At 43.8% G+C, this 22,808-nt stretch overlaps 1 protein-coding gene across 1 annotated transcript in view; it reads right to left on the reverse strand.

Moving 5' to 3' along the window:
* The window catches only part of PHACTR1 (phosphatase and actin regulator 1), a 135,809-nt gene extending 115,446 nt beyond the window's left edge, over positions 1–20,363 (reverse strand). Inside the window, exon 1 of the mRNA XM_054985359.1 lies at positions 20,210–20,363. Coding sequence (XP_054841334.1) covers positions 20,210–20,348 — 139 coding nt within the window. The 5' untranslated portion in view covers positions 20,349–20,363. The remainder of the gene's footprint in view (positions 1–20,209) is intronic.
* Positions 20,364–22,808: the final 2,445 nt, after the last annotated feature.

Genomic DNA, 22,808 nt, shown 5'->3' on the forward strand with positions numbered 1-22,808 from the left:
CTATGAACAATTAAAAAGAAACAAGATCCATGGTCAGTTATTCTCTTATTGCAAAGCTCCTTTCTCCACCACCCTTTAGACAACAAACATTCCTAAACTATCAATATTAGCAACACACGTGCATGTGCACATAGAAAATGTTTACATGAAGATAAAGAACACCTTCAAATTCTCACCGTTCTTACTGCTCATGAATGGAGTTGGGCACGAACAGCAGTATGAACTAAAAAAAGCCACGGACAGCCCAATCAGCTGTTCGCGAACAAGCTGTTTGTGAGGCCCCATTCTAAACAAACCGTTGGTTCTTGCAAGCCTCGTTCTTTGCTGTTTGTTGCTGTTTGTCAAGCCAGACAATCTGGCACCTGCAATCAATTCCCTTGGCAAGCGGAGGCAGGGACTGTCTGAATTCTGTCTGAACTCCTGCTGTTGCCCTGGAAACCCCAATCTAAGCCCAATTTAGCTTGATAGGCAGGTCTTCCTTTCAAGTGTGGTGCTCCAAATTTGTTACAAGGAAGCAAAGAGCAGAGGGGAGGGGGGGCTCCCAGCTCTGGTTTTGCAGACAGTGAGGGATAGACAGTTGCTGTTGGCATTTTGAGAGAGAGACAGGGAGAGTGCATTGGAGCATGAATTTTCTTTGTGTGTGGTAGGATAGGGATCTACCTCTTCAAATTCCAGGGCTGCTGCCAGGCTCTGGGCCAAGCTATTATTTATTACTGATACCTTTCCTGCTGCCTTCTCAGGTAAGGTTTCTGGGAGTGGTGTGGTAGGGATCTACCCCTTCAGGTTCCAGGGCTGCTGCCAGGCTCTGGGGCCAAGCTATTATTTATTATTGATACATTTCCTGCTGCCTGCTCAGGTAGGGTTTCTGGAAGTGGTGTGGTAGGGATCTTGATGGCTGGAGGAGAGCCTGCTGGCTCCCATGAACAACGAACAACGAACAGGTTCGTGACAGGATCACGTTAGTCAGTGTTCATTGTTCGTGGATGGCAACGAACAACGAACAACATGTTCGGGTTTTTTTCTGTTTGTGCCCATGTCTACTCATGAACACAAATTATAATTTCATTTCTAATAATAATGCCCTTCTAGTCCTCCTCCTCCTCCTCCATTAGCCCATGTTGCCTGTGTGTTTCCCACCAAAAGAAAAAATAACAGTTGAGGTTGTGTGTGTGATGTTTGAGGGCTGGGAAAATGGGATGGGGGAAATTATAACCACTAACCACCACCCTTCTCCCCACCATAGTGGGACCTGAAGCACTCATGCTGACTTGTGGTTAAATATAAGGCTTGAAAGAAATCTTTGTCCTGGGAGATATTCTCTTCTTTCTTCATCATCCTAACTGTGTGTACTAGAGATGAACTCATGAAGGTAGGGACTTGTCATTTGCCTGCTGGCAGTGGACAAACTCCTGCCTCCACCCTCAATCCCCCATCCTCAATAATTTTAAAAAAATGGGGTGGGGGTGGCATTGACGGTAACGTTCTAGGAATTTCCTCTAGCCTCTATCATCTTTACCATAGAGAAATTTCTAGTGTCACCCAGAATTCACACTCAACTGAAACTCTAGCCTCCCCTTGCACTGCCTCAACAATCTCCCATCATTTGCCAAAACAGGGCTGGGATTGGGAACCCTCAGGCTTTAGTGTGAACTTTGCCAACAATATATCTCCCTCTCCCAACAAAAATGGCACCTTGGAGTAGTTCAAAGGTATGTGGCAGATGGTCTGAAAAACAAAATATCATATTCTGTATTTACTCAAAAGAACCCCTGAATGTAAAAAAAGTTTTAAAAAGTTACACACACAGTTTTAGCGGACATAACTGTGACTTGCATGGGGATGTAATAGGGGGATGTAATATGACGTAGTTAGTTGTCAGTTGGAGTAAGTAGTGTAGGTAGTTAGTTGTCAAAACATCATCTGTAACACTCAGTTGCGGTACAAGGTACGAAGTGGATCTGTATACTAATATGCAATTTAGTGCTGTGGGTTTTTGAGGATTCTTAAGGTACTGGATCTAAAATGCCAGAAGGACCAGAAAGAAACTCTGATCCCCCTCCTGACCACCGAGCCCCCCAGTTCTGCTCCTGGTGGCGGGGCTAGGGACCCTCTCAAGCAGCATGGTAGGCAAAATGGAAAGGGGAGTCTGCAGTGGGAGAGGGGTTTGGCAAAAATCACTTCCCCTCCCCTAACAATGTAATAGCTGTTATGTTAGCAGAAAAACACTTTTGGAATCAACTCATTATTTACAAATACGTTAAAGAGAATCAATTCCATGATTCTCATGACACCTTGCATTCCTTCCGCGGCCCGCTGGGCAGCCCACTTATGGGGTTCATATCTGAATGCATTTTTTAAAATCGCTCCCATAAAATTTGTTTCACTCTATAATCTCTGTATTTTTAAAGACAGTATAATTACTTAAGCATGAAAAGGGCACTGAAGCTTTTTTGATGTACAGTATTCATATTAAATCAGACAGTTTATAATCCTGAAAAAGATGGATGGCTTGGACTTTATGGAAAACTTTTATTGTCTGCTTGCTATTCACTAAGAACACACATCTTTAAAGTAACGTTTACTTTACTTTTGTCTTTGCAGAACTGGGGCAGAGAGTGGGCTAAAACACTCTTCTTACTGTATGTTTGAACTTTTGTGTGGCTTTTTGTTGATGCATGCTTAGTTCAAGACGTGCTAGAAGACCACATGGAGTGGGAAACAACTGTACCTCAGCTCCCATGAGGCTAACATCTGTCAAAAATATTCTAACATGTCCTTGACTTGTTGTGGACAGAAAACTGGCTTTGTAGAGAAAAACAGAGGTTTATTCTTCCAAGAACATACCCGATGAGACTAATCTCAGTGTATCTGTATGGGATAGATTAGATTTTAATGACACCTTTTCATCTTAATAGAAGACTATAATTTGGTTGTGTGTAGGAATAGGAAAGTTCATCTTAATTATACCTCAGTTCCTTTCAATTGCTTATAGGAAGTCAATGTGAACCTGAACCAAAATCTGAACCTTTATTTTTTTCTGAACCTGACCAACACCTGGCCCCTTTTGAAATCTGTGTGGAATCTCAAAAGACCCCTCAAATGGACTGAAGTTACCAGTTCAACAGAAGGGTTCAACTTAACACAGACATATGCACACACTGACACAGACACCTGGTGAAGTTCACTCATTCCTCATGTGGCCCCATCCCTAGTAACAAAATGTAATCTGATATCTAAGATCATTTTTTATACATTGTGCACTTCTATGGGCAAACCCTAGTCCCTGGAAAAACTGGGAAAACATCCGGTGGGACAAAGGTCTGCTGAACTAAGGGTGGAATTTAGACAAGTCCCAAATGTACTATTAAGCGTTCTCATTATTATTATGTCAGATATACTTCATAGTACTTATGTGTTATGATTGCTACTGAGCTATAATACATCAGAACCATTCATTCCAGAAGAACTCAACCTGTTCTAGAGGGATGCTGATTTAGTTACTGAACTTTCATGGGCTTGAACTCCTGCAGTCAAGTTGAATCCAAACTTGATCTGAACTGAATCAAAGAAACTTAGCTGTTTGAGTCTATTTATTGGGTTTGGGGGAAATGGTTTCACCATTTCCTAAAGTAATGTAGCATATGATTCAATTGTTTCTGTTTACCAGGGATAATCCTTGTCTGGAACCTCTCCCTTATAAATCACCCTTGTCATCATCTATCACTGTCATTCTCTAAACAATAACATTATAATTGTTAATATTCTGTTTGTTTAAACTTTTAGAATTGTCCTTCAGGATTTCAGCACCCTTTCCAGAGTCTTGAAAAGTTAAAATGTCTGAGTGGGATGAAGGCAGATGCTTGAACACTCAGAAGGGCCGTTTCCACACGGCTTACCTTATTCTGCAAAATAGCGAAATCTTGTGCAAAATCTCACAAGAAGACGCTGTTATCGCGCGAGAAGACACTGTTATCGCGCGAGAAGATGTGATAACAGCGTCTTCTTGCGAGATTTCGCATGAGATTTCGCTATTTTGCAGAATAAGGTAAGCCGTGTGGAAACGGCCAATGTCTTTTCACATGCTGCAGCTTGTGAAATTAATTTTGAACTACTGGTAACTAATAGTAGGACAGTCATCTTTTTATATTTTCTTTTCTTGAAAGAACAAACGCTCCAGTGGTTTTTAAATTGTTTCAGGTTAAACTGGCCAAAATTAATACAACTGATGGATCACTTCCTTCAACAATGTGTAGTGACAGGAATGGGGCTTGTGCAGTGATACCTGGTACCAGGGCTTTTTTTCTGGGAAAAGAGGTGGTGGAACTCAGTGGGCTGCCCTCGGAGAAAACGGTCACATGGCTGGTGGCCCCGCCCCCTGATCTCCAGACAGAGGGGAGTTTAGATTGCCCTCTGCACTTCTGGAGCGGCGCAGAGGGCAATCTAAACTCCCCTCTGTCTGGAGATCAGGGGGCAGGGCCACCAGCCATGTGACCATTTTCAAGAGGTTCTGGAACTCCGTTCCACCGTGTTCCAGCTGAAAAAAGCCCTACCTGGTGTGAGAATGGTCTGCTATAAATCCCAGGCTTGATCTACAACTGCACAGAATCCATCTTGCTAGGCAAAAACAGATATGCTGCTTATATAATCCCATGAATCCAACAAGAGGCGTCACTGTGGTTCTGGCAGCAATGAGGCTGGTCAAGACCAAACAGAGCGTGCATAATCTAAGAGCCTATAATTTGCAATATATTTCGATCCCTTTCATGGGAGTCGTGGTAGGAAAGAATCTTTGGACGTGTTTTGTGAGAAACAGCACAGATACAGAAACCATTTCTAAACTGTCCCAAGAATAGAAATGTTTTGAGTTCCTACGTCACTCCTTATTGCAGAATGGAAAGCGGGAAAGGCACCATTCCCCTCTCAAGGCTCCAGCAAAGCTCCTCTCCCAAGCTGGCCACTGAACCTTCCCAGCGTCTTCTTGGAATGCCTCCAAGTTAAACTTGGTTCTCATATGGTCCAACCCTCCTTATTTTCTGATTCGTGTCTCTGGACTCATATTTTTTCCAGTTTATGCCTTTTGCAAATGCCATCTTAAAATGCTAATAGTATCAGTTCCTTGCACTGTCATACATTAGGATTCAACTTATATAATAATGCTGTTCACAAGTTACAGTGAACACATGTTCAATCCATGCTCAGTGTACACTTAACTGTCCTTTGTATGTGTTGAGTAACCCTCATGTTACAGTCAATACATCATGTACAGCTGAACATGTGATACAAACCCCACATTTATCCACCCACTGACCCCCCAGTTTCAGTTATAAAGTGACATGCGTTGACTCTTTCATACAAACGGATGTACGCATGTAAAGGCAGAATGTACATGTGTTCACTGTAACATGTGAACAGGGCTAGTGTCTCCAGGGGTTAATGTTGGGAAGCTGCATGAAGGCCAGCTGGTCAACCCTCCAGGGCAGCGGAGATGAATGGTGTGAGCTGGCAATGCTGCCCATCTGGGAAAAAACCCACTTGCTTTGCATGATGGTGGGAGGACAGGAGTAGACTAGTTTCCAGTGGCTTGTATGGCTCCACAGGCAGGGCCGGTGCCAGAGTTTCTGGCGCCTGAGGTGGGGGGCAGTTTCAGGGCTGTTGCCGCACCCATGTGCATGTGCATGCATGCACCTGGATTGCATGATGATGCCACTGCATGTGACATCATCACGCAGCATGCCATTGCGAGCCAGCCCCATTGGCACAGCAGGCAGCTTGGATGGCATGCGGGTGGTCTCCCAGCCCTCCTGCTCAGTTGCCCTGCGCTGCCCCAGCTGCCTGCTGTGCCTGGCCCGCAGCTGTGTGCAGGTGGCATTGGCAGCATGGGGCAACCGAGCGGGAGAGCTGGGAAACTGCCCACTCAGACTGCCCCGCACTGCCACCGCCAGCATGCGTTCCTGACCAGGTGCGGCAGCTGCGGGCCAGCCATGGCAGGTGGCCAGGGTGGCATGCAGGCAGCTTCCCAGCCCTCCCACTCAGCCGCCAGCACTGCTGCCGCCAGCTCCATGGTGTGTGCCCCCGCTCCTGGTGCCCCCTCCGGTGTCTCAACGCTCGAGGCAGCTGCTGTACCTGCCTCCATGGAAGCGCTGGCCCTGGCAACAGGTAGTCCATCACCATCACCTCCACCCAATCCTCCCGCATGATCCTCATACCCCACACCTGCCAATCACCTCCCCAATGGCCACATACCACCTACCCAGCAGAGATAAAGTGAGCATGATTGGCATCAGCAGGGCTAGGGTGGGGAGGGTTCTGCACTGCTTCTGCTTGTTTCACCATGTCCCTTTTTGTCCTGCAGGTCATTAATATGCTGGGAGAAGCCATCTTTCCAGGCCATGAGAGCACTCTTTTGCAAAGCAATGCTGCAGGGATGCATGGATCTCAAAGGGTCACCAGCTTAGAGATGCTTTTCTGACTGTGAGGCTGCAGTTGGTGCTCAATGGCCCATTGCAACCTTTGCACCAAAGCAGCCACCTCTGGAACAATCAATGATTTGCCTGTCCATTTTCCCCATGAGCGCATGCACAATGCAGGGTCGATGGGTCACAGCAGTGTGCCTCAGTGAAGTCCTTAAAGGGCTAAAGGACAAACCCCATTTGGGTGACTGTCAGCCACTGACTCATTCCTAAAAATAAACACTGCTTTGTTGGGTATTGGAGAGTTGTCTCTCTCTGGTCTTTTCATGTGGATTTACCAAATAAGAATCTGACAGGGCTTGGGGACCCTAATGTCCACATCAGCTGAGAACAGACCAAACAGTTTAACAAGGCTGGTTTGCTTTAAATGAAACTTAAAAACTTTCATCCGCATGAAATAAATTAATCCCAACCATTGAAGTAAAGCAGAAGTAAAAGATATTGATTTCACAGTCTCACGTTGGCTACTGCTGTCAGGAACTGTTTAATCACTTGGGACAAAGCACTCAACTCCTCATTTAATGTGCTGTAACAATGATGGTCAAGGGGTGCATCTAGACCACTGGTGCATCTAGACCACTGGTAGACTTACCAAATTTCAATCAAGATGTTGTTTGCCCACAGTTTCACTTCAAAGATAAGGAAAACACTAACATTATATTTCTCTTTTGGATTTTGTATGCAACGCTTTGGCTATTTCTGAGTAAATGTGTTCCATAGTTGAGAATTTTACTGCTGGATAGTGCCTTCTTTATCATGAAACCAGACGATTTCTGAACATGAAGGATCCATGCCAAAGTATACTTCTAGGCTCTGAACAGATATGATAGACCACAATAATACAGTAATCACTCCTGTCGAACACTGCTGGAAATTCTTTATAAGTTTACCACAAGCCGGACTCAATATTTTACTTTGCTTTCGAAAAGAATATTTTCCATGTTTATGTATGCATCTCCATTTTCAAAAGCATTCACCCTGGCTGGCCATTATAATCACATGACAGCTGAGGAAAGTGTATGTGAACAAAAAGAAAACCAGCTTCACTCCTTTTTGAAGCAGTAAAAGACATTTGGTGTTGGAAGGGGTTATTTTCTTGTTCTAACAGATTTGGAGCAATTCTCCCAAATCTGTTTTTTTGTTTTTTAAATCATGGAATAGATAAAAGTTCTTTTTACTTTGAATCTATATAGCAATAAAAAGCAATAGATTTGTACCCCTGATCAAATTTGTTCTGTTCAGTTCCTAGCAAAGACACAGTAGCATCTCTCTCTATTTCTGGGAAGCTGGTTTATGAAAAGCTGTTGATCTTTTTCTCTTGCCATCCATCACCACACTGTCTGTTCCGCTTCATTCTTTCATATTTCACCTAGGAAATACGTTGACCTACACAAAGCCAATTTCTTTCCCATATAAAACCCTGATGAGTTCTGATGACTCAGAGGGCACAGAGCATTATACCACCATAAGAATTCCAACAAGTTTTTAGCCTTACTGCTTGAGGTCATCCCCTGTTTATGTCAATTTCAGTTCATCGCTGATCCATAATAAACTCCTAATGTAGACACAGCTTAGAATATTCTCAGTGGAGCAGCGGTGAAATACACAGCAAATCAAATTTGATTTATACCCATGAGAAGATGGACTAACATCTCAGGGTAACTGATATTATTTGGTGTGGAAGAGACTGATTAAATATTAATTACAACTTTACTTACATCTGTCCAAGAAACAGCTGTATTACTGTAAGAGCTTTGGCTTTGTAGGATGAAGATATTACAAAATTTTGTTTTTATGTTCTTTCAATTACCAAGCTTGCAGAGATGAGACAGGTGGCTGGCAACCAGACAGGGCAGACTGGCCATCAAAGCCATTGGGAAATTTTCTCCTTTGCAGCCCATGTCTTCTCTAAGTTCCATGCTGAGCAAGGAAACAGGCATACAGCCCTCCTAAACCCTGTCACGGGCAAGAAAGGAGGTGCACAGCCTCACTGAGAGCCTCGCTACAAGTGACATTTTACACGTGAAGGACACTTGATCATTTTCACAAGTCTTTCTGGGAACTGAAGTCCCTCTCCCCCACCCCTTTTCCTTCTGTTCCTTCCCCTCTCTGTTAGAATGGCTGCCTGAAGAGACAGAGAAAGCCAGCGGCAACAGCAGCTTTTGCAAATCGTCTTGCTGGGGGGTGGGGGATGCTCTGGAGAAAGCTGACATGTCGGTGAAGTCCTAGTGTCCTTCCCCTCTCTGTTAGAACTGTTAGAATAACTGCCTGAAAAGTCAGAGAAAGCCTGCGGCAACAGCATCTTTTGCAAATCGTTCCTCCAGTCACGAGCCTGCTCTCAACTATCTTTGGGGGTGGGCAGCTGCAACTTTCTCAGCTTTCTCCAGAGCATCCCCCCCTCCCCGAGCAGGATGGTTTGCAAAAGCTGCTGTTGCCGTAGGCTTTCTCTGTCTCTTCAGGCAGCCATTCTAACAGAGAGGGGAAGAAACAGAAGGAAAAGGGGTGGGGGAGAGGGACTTCAGTTCCCAGAAAGACTTGCGAAAACGATGAAGTGTCCTTCATGTGTAAAATGTCACTTGTAGCAAGGATCTGAGCTCCGTTGAGCAGGAAAGGAAGTTGTGTTTGACCAGGCCCATGTCTCATTCACCATGCACAGCCTAGCTGAGCTTCATGCAAGGCAGGAAAGGAGATGTGTGGCTGAGCCCCATATGGCCAAGGAGATACTGCCTGGCTCTTTCTCCCTCCCCCATTTTGCCCCCCCCCCCGTCTACCCCTGCAAGCAGGGACAAGGTTTTTTGAGTGCTAACACCTTGTTTTTGAATGTTATCTTCCCTGAGGTTCATCCGGTGCCTCTACCTTACTGTCCTTTAGGCACCTGGCCAAAACATTTATTTTTGCCAAACAGTCAACTGAAGGGACTCAATTTTAAGCTGTTTTTATGGTCTACTACAAGACTGAAGACTGTTTTATGGTGTTTTCTTGTTTTAATATGTTGTTTTAACGATTTAATTGTAATGTTTTTACTCTGAGTTGCCTTGGGCAGATCTTTGGGGAGGCAGGAGATATGTTTTCTAAATAAATAATAAATCAATTCATATTTCAGTCTCATGCCGGTATCTTTTCAGAATTAAAAAAAACCTGCATTAACTATTCATTACTCAAAACAATAAATTAGCCACAAAGGCATACTTCATAGTGTGAAAGACCACAAAATAGCTTATTGGCCAGCAGTATGAATCTTGGAGAGCTCTTTTTGTTCAGGACCGGACAATCCCATTGATCTAGAAGGATGTAACTCTACTTACAATTGCATTGTATGAGCGATGGCTCATACAGAGTGTGTGCTTTCTATACTGCCTGTACATCTAAATGTAACATGTGAACTGAATGACCAGAAATACAGCTCATTTCAGTTTATTGTATTCAGGTAATGACTTTACCATCTCTGCAGAAGCAGTACACAACAAGCTTAACGTAACATAAAACTATTAATACAATCCATCAGCAGTTAAAAATAACCAAACAGTAATAGTAAGTCATAAAGCAACACATGACCAGAAGAAATAAATTAAAAATCAACCACAAGCCAGCAGATAAGCAAAGGAAATAACAGTGCAAAGAGAAAATCTCATAAAACCAAAGCATCACCAAATTGGCAATCCATAAAAAATGGCCAGGTCAGTAAAATAGTTTGTAAAATAAAAAGTGGAGTCTCTCTACACAAGACATCTTACACAGGGATGCTCAAGTATAGGGAAATGCAATTATAGCAGGGAACTGTAGTTTAAATTTCACCTCTCTATAGGAGGGTATTTTTTAAAAAAACAGAGATTGTGGAGATCACTCCTCAGAGGGTTTATTAATTTCATTTTTACCAGGTGAAATTGACAGAGCCTTCGGGGAGGTGAAGATGAAATTAACAAACCCTCAGAGGAGCGATCTTTGCCAGCTCTGTCTTTTAAAACTACCTGGGTGTAGAGAAGTGAAATTGTTAGCTTCTCAGCTAACATTGCATCTCCCTACACTTGAGTGTCTCCGTGTAAGATGTCTTGTGTAGAGAGAGAAGGGTAAACACCTGGGCAAATAACATTATTTTAATGAGGTGCCAGGTTTAAAAGGTAGCAAGGTAGGCATGAGAGGTGAACTTCCAAGGGGAAAACATTCCACAGATAAGATGCCACTGCTACAGAATCCTTGTCTCTGGTTGATATCCACCTTATTTTTGTGAATGGGGCAGACACGCAGAGCAGGGACTGAGATGACAGCAGGGAGTGAGATCTTAACTGGCATGTGGGACAGAATGGGAGAAGGCAGGTACCCTGGACCTAAGACATACATAGTGCTATTCTAAGCAGAGTTATACCCTTCTACGTCCATTGAAACCATTGGGCTTAGAAAGGTGTAACACTGGTGAAGATGCTCTGTTAGGGCTCTAAACCAGGCACACAGAATTGTAGATAGAAGTAAATAGGCAGCCAGCACAGATCTCTCAGCATAGGGATGATATAGCCTGGATATAGCATTTTGCACTACTTGAGGGTTCCAAATGGCCTTCAAAATGTAGCCCCAAACACAGCATAATAACCAGATGCAATCGCAGCCCAAATCCCAGCAAGGAATGGCCACAGCAGGTGTGCTGGCTGAATCTGGTAGGAGTTGCTACACACCACAGAGGAAATCTGAACTTCCAACCACTGGCCAGAATCAAACAACACAACATCTCCATGCTGTAAACCTGATCTTTCAGTTCTTGTGACAGTGAGGACTCTATACCAGGAATTATTGCAGCCACACCTGCATGCTGCCTCCTGGTCCACCTAGTAAGTTGGACCATGCAAGCAGAGAAGAACTTTCTAGTGTTCAGACATCTTCATTGCTCTTCTGGAATTCTATAGTGTTTCTCACACTGTCTTGTACACATAACAAGCTCAGAGACTGGACTGATTCACACCATTATCTGGGCTTGTTTTAAGATAGGTTGGCATTTTGTTTTTTGAGGCCAGCTTGGCTTGAACCAATGCACAGTAACTGGTTATGTGATCAGATTTATCCTGTGACTGTCTTACCAGTGTTTCTATGCATAACCCAACATTTCCAGAATGCCTTCTATATTGCAAGACTGTTTGTATGAATGGCCACCACATGCTGATTCAGAACAGGTTGGCAAAAAAATAAAATTCTCAGCTGGAAGCAAGTGTTCTCAGACACACCTTGTTCAGAACTGTTCTGACTCCATGTTTTAGATGGGAAATAACTTGCAATATTTCTCTGTGTATTAAAACTGCAAAGGGGAGAAGGCCAGGAAAAGCAACTCAACCTAACGTCTTTTTCTAGTTCCAGGGTCCACTAGTTCTGTCTAATTACCTTCAGCCAAAGAAGATGAACAGCTGTAGGGAAAGCTTGGTGAGATTAAATAAGGATAGCATTAGATTTATCCAGTTTTTAAAAAATCCTCTCATTTTCTAAATCTTTTAATTATCAGGCCAGCAGCAGTGAAAACCATCTGTATATCAGATTGACTTTTTCTGTAAACGATGACTCTGAAAGTAACAAATCAGCTCTATTGATTGTTCTCTATTTTTTCTCTTTCTCTTCCCACATCTTTCATTTCCAGGTTTAATCAAATCATTTATGTGGATGTCTAAATATAAAACAGAATCTGAGAGAAAATGATTGGCTGAATTGCAATACATCCTACTATATAAAAGGCTAACCATGTTCCAGACAACACGGGTGCACCTCCCTGGTGCTGCCTCCAGAGGGTGCTGCCATGGAGGGAAGCCCAGAAGAGGCAGCCCATCCCTCCAAGAATGTGCTACAGTGGGAAGCCCAGGCTGGGGCCAGGGGTGGAGCAGGTGGCAATGCCCCCCCCTGACTTTACTCAGCTGGGATCAGGAGTGGAGCAGGTGGCAATGCCTGCCCCCTGCCTTCACCCAGCTGGGATCAGATGCAGAGCAGGTGGCAATGCCAGCCTTCACCTAGCCAGAATCAGGTGCAGAGCAGGAGGAAATGCCCTCCTTTTTCTAGAGCCTGTTGCATTTTTTCTCACAACAGGCTTCGTTACTAGTATACAATACTAAGGTTTTTTTTTTAAAAAAAGGAAAATTCAATTAGGCTGCCTTCTGATGTCCTAATAAGCTGTGGTTTTAAAACCTTAGTTTGATTAAGGAACAGTTCTGACATCCAAATAACAGACATTCCAGTAAAACTGAGGTTGGTTGGCACCAAAGCAGGATGTCAAACCAGAGATTATAACTGGCTTTATAACCAGTTTGCTTTCAATTTCTATAGAAAGGAGGAGTGCTCCCTGCATGACCACAGCAAGATATTTCCAAGGGCAGAGATGTGGGGTGATCCCAGCACTTTGCTAGTCAAGCAGCTGGTAAAGAGTGACCTGAAGCTCCCCGTTTTTTCCATTCTTTTCAAGACCCTTTAGATCTTATCCCCAAACCTCAAGAATTTCAATGCCTGGAAACACATCAGTAGGTACCGCAGTGCTCCAGGAGGCCACACTGAGGATCACTGACCTAGGGTTTACGTACAATTAGAATGCTTTTAGTTATTTAAAATCTTAATTTGTCTGCCTTTCTGCTGAGCATCTCATTTTACCTACCTCTGATAGACTAACCAGAGTTTGCTGCTCGTAGATTAAACAAACTATTGTTTATCATGACCTCTGGAGGCAGCCTTGGTAAGAACAAATATTCCACCTCTAATGACAGATCATCTGCTATATGCAGTCTGTTCCCACATATCCCATTGACAAGCCCTTTCTTAAAACCACACGCCAGTCTAATACATAGCTGTAGGTAAAAGATTATAGAACTACTATTATAATTCCATTTATACCACTTATTACCATTCCATTTATTACCACTCCTTTTTATATAGAGCCTCCATTATGTTTTGAGATATATATAATGCAAGGCTGAGACACCCCCTTTTCAGAAAAAGAAACCACTCTTGCTGTACGACTAGAGAGGAGTTCTTGGCCCTCCATGAAGCAGGTATCACTAGGATAGAATGAAACAAAATATTTTCCAGTAAGATTCTATAGCACCCTCTTCATATTTATGATCCCCTTGAGTTGAGATCCCAAGCTTCCAATGCAGCTGTTTTGTGCTCACAGCTTATTGGCTACCAGAATCATAAGAAACATGGCAATGAAAGTTATTGCATGACAAAACTCACATTGCTTAGCGAAAAAGGAGCCAAGTCAAATATGGGTCAGACAGGCAGGAGGTCAGTGGAACAATGCAGTTCAATCAATGTACTGCTCCACTCATGCCTGAGGGATGCCTGCTTCATTTATTTCACTGCTGGCAATGCTGATTAAAAGATGGATATTCAGATCTGGATACATGCTTCTTAGCTTTAATTTTCAATGAAGAAGCTACAAATGAAATCCACAACATGTATACTTTAACATAGTTCTGGATAGTGATTCTGGATGTGGTTACTTATTATTAACTATCAAAATCAATGGGATTTATGCTGTACAAAAGAATATTAGAGGGCACTCTTTTTATTTCCAGCTTGCTAGGCACGCATATATTTCTTCATGATAAGGCATCAAACAATCCCTCTTCAAACACACATACACACCCCATTCACTCTCCCGTCTGATTCTCACTATCTAGCTGCAAGGTACAGGAGGTTTCAGATTTGATTCCTAAACCTGAGACCGGATTCATGAATCTTGAGCCCATGCATATTAGATTTTGATGCCATCCTTTCTTTAAGGAGATCAGAAATCACCCACCCCTCAGTTATATCCTTATAACTAACCTTTGAGGTAGCTAAGGGTGAGAGTGACTGTGCCCAGATCACATAGTAAGATATGTAAATAAAGTCAGACACACAAACAAATATAAAGAACGCAATTGGGCCAAAGCATAACATTGAGGATTGGAGTAAATCGTAACCCTATCCTACCACTTCACTAAAGTACGTTTATTTATATATTTATTAAAACATTTTTACCCATCTTTTCCGTTTGGCTCATGTTTGAAGCCTTCTCTCAATTTAGGAATCTTCCTCCAAATTAAGTGGTTCTCCCACTGAGCTGGAGCCACTTGGAGGGTGGCTGGATCCACCCCACTTTCCCCTCTATATCCTTTGTGTGTGTGTGCGTTAATCTGTCAAATGAAGATAGTATTTTATGCTTGCGATGGCAAAACCTTATGCTACCAAACAGTTAAGTGGTTGGGTTGCGAATCAGCATTCTGCTGGTTCGAATCACACCATTGCCACAAGCTCAGTAGGTGGCCTTGGGTAAGCCACTCCTCTCAGCCCCAGCTCCCCTGCTCTGTTGTGGAGATAATAATAACACTGACCTTCTTCACCACTCTGAGTGGGCACTAATCTGTCTAGAAGGGCAGTATATAAGCACAGCTATTATTATTATTAGCTGTTAAGGTGCCACAAGCCTCCTGTTTTGGTTTTGCGTAAAGTGTTAACTTCCAAGTTTCAATTGCATATTCAAAAATTAAAAATAAATCTTGGAGCATGTTTTTAAGCAATGGATTACATTACATAAAGACGGCTCCTCTAGGACTTGATTCTGTTTCAATGGTGGGTATACATTTTGACACTGTGACTGCTAGACTGGATACAGACTCCATCTTGCGTAAACTCAAAAGTAGGAATTTCATTATTCTTAAATTTGTGGTTAAATCCTTTTTTTGACACATGATGCAATCTACCAGTTTCAAACAAAACAAAACTTCATAGATATTGTTATTCCACTGATTCAAGCTCTGAAACAGGTCTTATGCATTCTCTTTATAAAAGATTAACTGCAATCTGTGATTTTTGCAGTAATACATCATTACAGAATAGCATCGCAGAATTATAGTTCGCGGTTGTTGCATATAATCTTTATAGCATCTGGAACTGTAATTAGCATAAAATCCAAATAGCCTCATTAAACATTCCTTTCCTGTAAGCTTGGACACCTTTAAGGATTTTTTTCTCCATACAAATGTGCCATTAAAGTGATGGCAAGGGGGTTAGTACATTCGTTAAAAGGCCTTTTCAATCCAGCAAGGAGAAGTGCGCTTCTTAATGGCTGAAAATATGCGATGCAGCAGATTTTTAAGAGGGCACAAAAGATTCAGTCACTGAGCAGCATAAACATCCCTTTTCATCAGAAGCCCGCATTTGCCAATTCATGTACAAAAATAGATAACAGCTACAAGTATCACTTGTGTAGAAGTGAATGGGTAGTTGAGAAGTCCTTTAAGAGCTGATGCTGCTGTATCCAGAGCCTACTGAGGGCAACTGTTCCAGATGTTGTTTGTTTTCTCATTCAATTATCAATGTGTGTGGTGAAAAGCACAGGTGTGATCTCTGGTGCCTGTCAGTTCTTCCACCCAGAAGCAGGAAGGGCTGTTTGCTGAGGCACCAGCCCGGGTTACAGGGAACTGTCCCCTACTCATGGCAGACTACAGCAGCCAGCATGGTACAGTGGTTAGAGGGCTGGACTAGGATCTGGGAGACCCAGGTTGGAATCCTTACTCTGCTATGGAAGCTTGCTAGGTGACCTTGGGCCAGTCACGCACTCTTCACCTAACCTACCTTACAGGGATGTTGGGAGGATAAAATGCAAGAAAAAAAGTATGTGTTATAGCGCATGCTAAAGTCAATCTCCAGTTAAAAGAAACAGGCAGTGGGTTTTGTGAAAGACCCTGGACAGCTGCTGCCAGTCAGAGTAGGCAATACTGACCATGAAAGTCTGACTCAGTATATATAAACCAGCTCGTGTTGAACAGAAAGAGAAAGCAGTCTGTCTGCAAGTACTGCAAGCAGCTCAAGCGCTGTGGGCTTTGCAGATCAGCAAATATGTTGTGGCATAAGAGGCCATGGACCTGCTTTGTCCTCTGTACCAGTGTTAAGCATCAAACACACTTGAACTTACTGCTGAACACAAAGGCTTTGTTTCTCCCTCCTCCTCTCTAATTTCTAATCCTCTTCAAAGTGGGGAAAACGGAGTGAATTTCCTCAGGAGACTGACGGAAATGATGTTTTTCTAAATGGAAATTATGTTTTTCTAAAGACATTTATCAGAACACCAAAGGATTAAGCATGCTAGCTCTCATTACAGCATCCCCTAGGGGTTGCCTGTGATTTGTGCTGGAAATTAAAGTGCTAACCTCACTGAGATTCAAGATATTGATACCAACTCCATCACAATCTCTGTTATCAGAGTTTGAAACAGCTTTCTGTCTTTTCTTCCACATTCACTAAGGAAGCCGTGTCGCTCATTCATAGTGCCTTTGTTCTGTATATGACTGCAAAAGTGCTGCGAGTATTATGAATCTCACCAGAACTGTCTTGTGGGAAGTTTACTGATGTGACAGACAAAGAACATGCAGAGGAGACAGTGTGGTGTGGGGGTGGTTGTGCAATTACATCACTTGTACAATATATCTTCTCAACAGTGTAACAAAAAATAATAATGCAACAGAGCCAGTAGAGGTTTACAGTGCTGTTAAAGCAAAACAGTGAAAGAAAATAAGACGCAGTCCCGAGCAATGAATTTAACATTCTTGATATAAGATAACACAAGCAGCTTATATGTCACATATAAGTGACATAAGATAAGCAGCTGATTGACCCAATAGAACACCAGCTGTGTCCATACAGGAAAATTGTCTGCCCCCCCCCCACCCCCGGAGCAGATATTGCCCTATATGAGCAGAAGCTACAATATTCTTTTCAATGTTTTGTTAATGTATTTATGACATTTCAATATTTAACTGATAATGTATTTAAGGGGTTTATAATAAAAAACAGATAACAATATAATAGGTATTATACAAAAGGGGGCTAGGGATGGGACAAACAATGTAAATAAACAATGACTTGAGCCAGTGCAGTGTAGTGGTTAGAGCACTGGACAAGGAACTGGGAGACCCAGGTTCGAATTCCCACTTCTGCTTTGGAAACTGAGCTTGGGCCAGTCACATACTTTCAGCCTAATTTTTCTCACAAGGTTGCGGTGAGGATAAAATGGAGAGGTGAGGAGAATGATGTAACCAGCATTTGGTCTTCATTGGCGAGAAAAGACCAGGGCCGTTTCCACACGGCTTACCTTCCCTCGGAAGGACCCGGAACATCGCGCAAAAAACGTGGAAGATTGTGTTATCTCGCACAAGAAAACGCGATCTTCTGCATTTTTTGCGCGATGTTCCGGGTCCTTCCGAGGGAAGATAAGCCGTGTGGAAACAGCCCAGGTATAAATGAAGGAAGGAAATACATAAATGTGGGGTGGTGATTCCTGCATAATGGTTAAAGAATGGGTGGAATAAGCACTGCAGAAGCTCATTCCGGGAAGGAAGAAGCCAGAGATGGCATTTGTTCCCAAAAAAGTGGGACCCATTGTCCCACATCTTCCTCTGATTCAGTCAGATACAATGGCTATTGACGGAGACAGTTCTAAGAAGAAAGGAGGAACCTACATGTATCCCATGCATGTGCAAAAAACTCCCCAATGCTGAAGAGAATGGAGGTAGTACCTGCTTGCCCAAAACTCTGTGTGTACTGCACATGGGCATCTTTAAGAGCTATGGACTGACGAAAATGTGTTTATGTGCACCACATGCCATTTCAAAGCATCAGGGAGCAGAAGTGTTCCAAAATCTGAGCGAACAGCCAATTTTCTTTGCCTCCAAGATGATAAGTAGGGGAAGGCATAATCATGCTTTACGGTGCATCCTAAGCAGAGTGACATACCCATCTAAGTCCATGGGCTTAGAAGAGTGTAACTTTGCTTAAGATTTCACTATTAGTAACCTAGTAGCCATTTTCATGGCTGCATCTAGGCAAGGAAGAAAAGCCTGGACTTTTGAGTGATTCCGCACATGTTGGATAATGCACTTCCAATCCTCTTTATAGATCATTTGGAACGGATTTTTTTGTGTGCGGAACAAAAAATCCACCTCAAACGATTGATAAAGTGCATTGAAATTGCATTATCCAACGTGTGCGGAATTTGTCTGGGCCAATGGCACTCTCTCAGAGGAAAGAGGAGGGGGAGGAATTTCCCTCTGTGGCCAGGAAATTCCAATTCCTGCTGGAACAGGGAAGGTTCTCTGTAACTCCTGGGGTCCTGTTTTTAATAGGAAAGCCCTTCAGTACTTGAAAAGGGAACCCATTTCTCTTGATACTGGAATCAATCATTCATAACCCTGTATGGGCTATGCAAGGTCAGGCTTGGAACAATTAAATGCAGAAAGCTTTACTCTAATGAAGTTTCCTCAAGCAAAATGAAAATTGCAGAGGAAGATCCAATTACCAACTTAAACTAACTAAGCTTTTAGTATCCTGGAAATGGCTTGGAAAGCCATTTTCCGCTTCCAAGAAGGCTAGGAGGGGGCATATCACTGAAACCCATGGGTCATGATTTAAAGTAGTAAATAAGTAAATTTTTATTTGTTTCGACCATTAGCAATAACAATTTAAATACAGACGATAAATAGGTCTGTACTTCCTGTGAGCATTCATATTTGTTTCAGAGTGAGAATTTTTTCCCTCTAACCTTTCCGACCTCCATTTTGTTACCATCAGCAGACTCTAGCCCTTGGCCTGTGGGCAAGCCACCTTTCTATCAAACTCAAAGGTCCTGGCAAGAATGACGGAAAAGTTGTTGGCTGAGAGAGCGGCACAAGCCTTGACTGAAGGGTTTTTGCAGGACAATGGAGATGAGCTGGACTATTCCTGGGATGCTGGACCTAGGGTTGCCAGGTTCCCGTGTCCTCCCAGCGGGAGGTGGGGGACATGGCACCTACCTCATCTTCCGTTCCTCGGGCCTGAATCAGCTGAGATTGTGGAATGTGGGAGCACTCCTGCTCACCGCAGCAGCCTGATCCAGGTCAATTTAGGCCCGGATTGGCCCGGATTGGGCCCCAATAGCCCCAGATTGGCCTGGAATGAGCCACTGCAGCACGCAGGAGGACTCCCATGCTCCACAGTGGCCCTTTCCAGGCTGATTTGGGCCCAATCCGGGCTGGATTGCGCCCACAGGAGCACACTGTGCTGCCTGGGAGCACACCCCTGGAAGGCCTGTGCCTCCCCCACTGTCCAGGTAAGCAGGGACGAGGAGTGGAGGGTGGAGCAGGGGAGTCCCTTGCCCACAGTGGGGGACTGGCAACTTTAGCTGGACTTGCCCAGGTTAGAGGGTCAGAGGGAGGAGGAACAGTAAAACTGATTTTCCTTTCAGTGGTGCTGCACATGCAGAAAAGGGAAGAGAGTTTATTTTGCTCTCCCAGTTGTAGTTCAGCAAGGTATAGAGGTTAGACTAAGATCTGGGAGGCCCAGTTAAAGTGCTCACCGGCAGGGAAGCTTGCTGGGTGACCTTGGGCCAGTCAGCCTAACCAACCTCACAGGGTCATGATGATAAAACGGAGAGAGGGGAATGATGAAAGCTGCTTTAGGTCCTGATTGGGGAGTATAAACTAAGTAAATACATAAGTAGTCCCTTGACTTGTGCAGCTACTCCTCTACCTAGGTCCACAACCCTGGCAATGATCTTCTGGTAGTCAGAAGGGGATGCAGGAACAGAGAGGAATGTGGGGAAACTCTGAGTTCTGTGCCAGGAATGTTGGATACTGGCCACAGTGTGGACATGGACTCATAGCTGTTGGATAGAACAAGCCTTGACCAGCAAGTTCTCATTTTCTTAGCTTGCCTGTTAAAATAAAGCAACCTCCATCAAAAACGAGCACCACTCCCATTACCTGCAGACGTGTGCTTGAACTTCTCACTCTTCTTCTTCCTCCATTTCCATGGCTTGAAAAGTCTTCCTAAAGTGGCAAACTTGCTTCTCCTCCGGATCGGCGGGGTGTGGGTCCCTGGAACCAATGAGTCCGAGCGCATTGCAGCCAGTCTCTCCACTTCTTCAGCTATATTGTTACCCATGAAAAAATAGGGAAGGGAAAGGATGAGTTAGTAATGTAAATGGACAGCATTTTACCTTGCCAGAGAGAAGAGAGATTCTTTTTTTTAACACAAGTTCACATTGTACTGGTGACAAAGGTAAGTATAAATAGTAACACATGCCCTTTGCATAGCACCTTTCCACAAAGATTCAAAGGTAATCTGGGAAGGTGATCCTACAAATCCAAAAGATATTTTCTCCTCAGGGTTTTAGAAGCAGTGGAAGCATTTTGTGGCAATTAGTTTACAGGTTGTAATAGATGGCAGAAGAGGATTAAAGGATACACAGGCCTTAGAGAAATAAGAGAGGACGGAAAGGGGAGAAACAGAAAAGCTAGAGAAGCAGCCATTGCCTTAAATATTTCAGGAGCTGCCAAGATAGAAAATGAAATTATACCCCTCAGTCCCTTAACACATCTTTCAAGCAGCCATTTGGAGGAGGAGAGAGAGCACATACATGCCTGTGACATGGTGGGGGGGTAGGATGGGGGGGAGAAAAAGCTAGAAGATGTGCCGTTTGTTTCCTTAGTCCCCTGCTAAGCTACTCAGCAGTAGAATAAGGCATGCACAGTTCAGCCCTTTTCTCACCTCTGAATAACTCACAAATCCCCTGTGATTTATGAGGGAAAGCTTGCAAACCAAAGAGCATGACTTCCAAGCAAGATTTAGCCCTTGGCACCTCTTGTTTTAGACATTTAACCCACTAAGGCCAACATACGCTATTTAAGATATTACTTCAAAAAATAGTTTCTTCTTGCTAGGCTTGCCAACATCCAGATGAATCTTGGAGATCTCCTAAAATTACAATTGATCTTTAGGATATAGAGACCAGTTCTTTGGAGGAAATGGTAGCCTTACAGGGTGGACTGTATGGCATCACCTTACTGCAGAGCTCCCTCCTCTCCCAAAACTCTACTCTCTACAAGCTCTACCCTAACATCTCCAGCAATTTCCCAAGCCAGAATTGGAAACCCTATGCAATACGGTATGGCTTCATAGACTGTTCACACAGATAGGGCTGCCTGGTCCCTGGTGGGGGCGGGGAATCCCCCACTCCCAGCCTTTGCCCCCCACTGCCACTCACCTGGCCGACAGGAGAAAAAGGCCCGGGGAATGGGCCCAGGAGGCAAAAAACCTCCTGGGCCAGCGTGCCCATGCTCCCACTGGCCATGACATCATTTCCTTAAATGACATCATCGTGCCTGGCAGTAGGCATGCTCCCGTACTTCACAGGGGCCAATCAGGGCCCCTGTGAAGCGCAGGAGCATGCCCACTGGTTGGCATGAGGGCATCACTTCTGGAAGTAACATCATCATGCCCTGCTGGGAGTGCATGAACAGGGGAGGATTGTCAAGGTAAGTGCCAGATCCCCCTCCCCTCCTGCCGTGAGAGTAGGGGGACCCGGCAACCCTAATCAGGGGTATTTCTTTCACTTAGAACCTTGTTCCTCATTCTAGAACATCCATAAAAGATAATATTTTTCAGTCAGAGTACTTAAGATTCATGGAACAAACCATAACTTCTCAGGTGCAAGTTGTTTTAAGATCTTAAAACCCTGATTGAGATGCAACCAGACACTTGTCTAGTAAACAGCCACAATTTTGCATGGAAGCATTGTGAGTTGTTCCACAACTTTCTTGTATGACCTCCATTTATCCAAACCTTTTCCCTCTTCTATGTTAAAAACAATAATTATATGGAAATAGTCATCTCAAACTACCTTATCAGGCTGCTGTAAGGGTTAACAAGACATATGTGAAGAACTCTGAGGCCTGTACCATATAAAAGAGCTATATAAATGTTAAGTATTATTACTAAGAAACAAACAAATGCTCTAGTGCAAGAACATTCTTTGTGGCCCTGAGGAAGAGCCTTGGCTCAATGGCACAGCATCTACTTCTGCAAGAAAAAAAGGCTTTAGGTTCAATCTCCAGTTAAAAAAAATCAGGTAGTAAGTAGCGTTGCCAGGTCCCCTTAACCACCCCGGTGGGAAGGAAGGGTACCTGCCACTTACCTCACTGATAAGTCTCCCGCAAGCACAAACCCTGTGTGTGCTCCCAAGGGCTGATGACGTCACTTCTGGAATTGCTGTCATTGTGCCCGCCGGGGTACATGCTCCCACCCTTCACAAAGGTTGTCAGTTGTGGCCCCACAAGCCTACTTTTGGGTTTGCCCTGGAAATTATGGCATAGCAGCATAGGGGTGCCAGACTCCAAGTGGCGGCTGGAGATCTCCCGGAATTAGAACTAATCTCCAGGCCACAGAGATCAGTTCCCCTTTAGAAAATGGCTGCTTTGAAGGGTGAATTCTATGGCAAGATACCCTGCTGAGTCCCCTCCCCCGCCAAACTCCACCCTCTACAGGCTTCACCCCTCCAAATCTCCAGGAATTTCTCAGCAC

This window comes from Eublepharis macularius, chromosome 7, assembly GCF_028583425.1.
Source record: "Eublepharis macularius isolate TG4126 chromosome 7, MPM_Emac_v1.0, whole genome shotgun sequence".
NCBI lineage: Eukaryota > Metazoa > Chordata > Lepidosauria > Squamata > Eublepharidae > Eublepharis > Eublepharis macularius.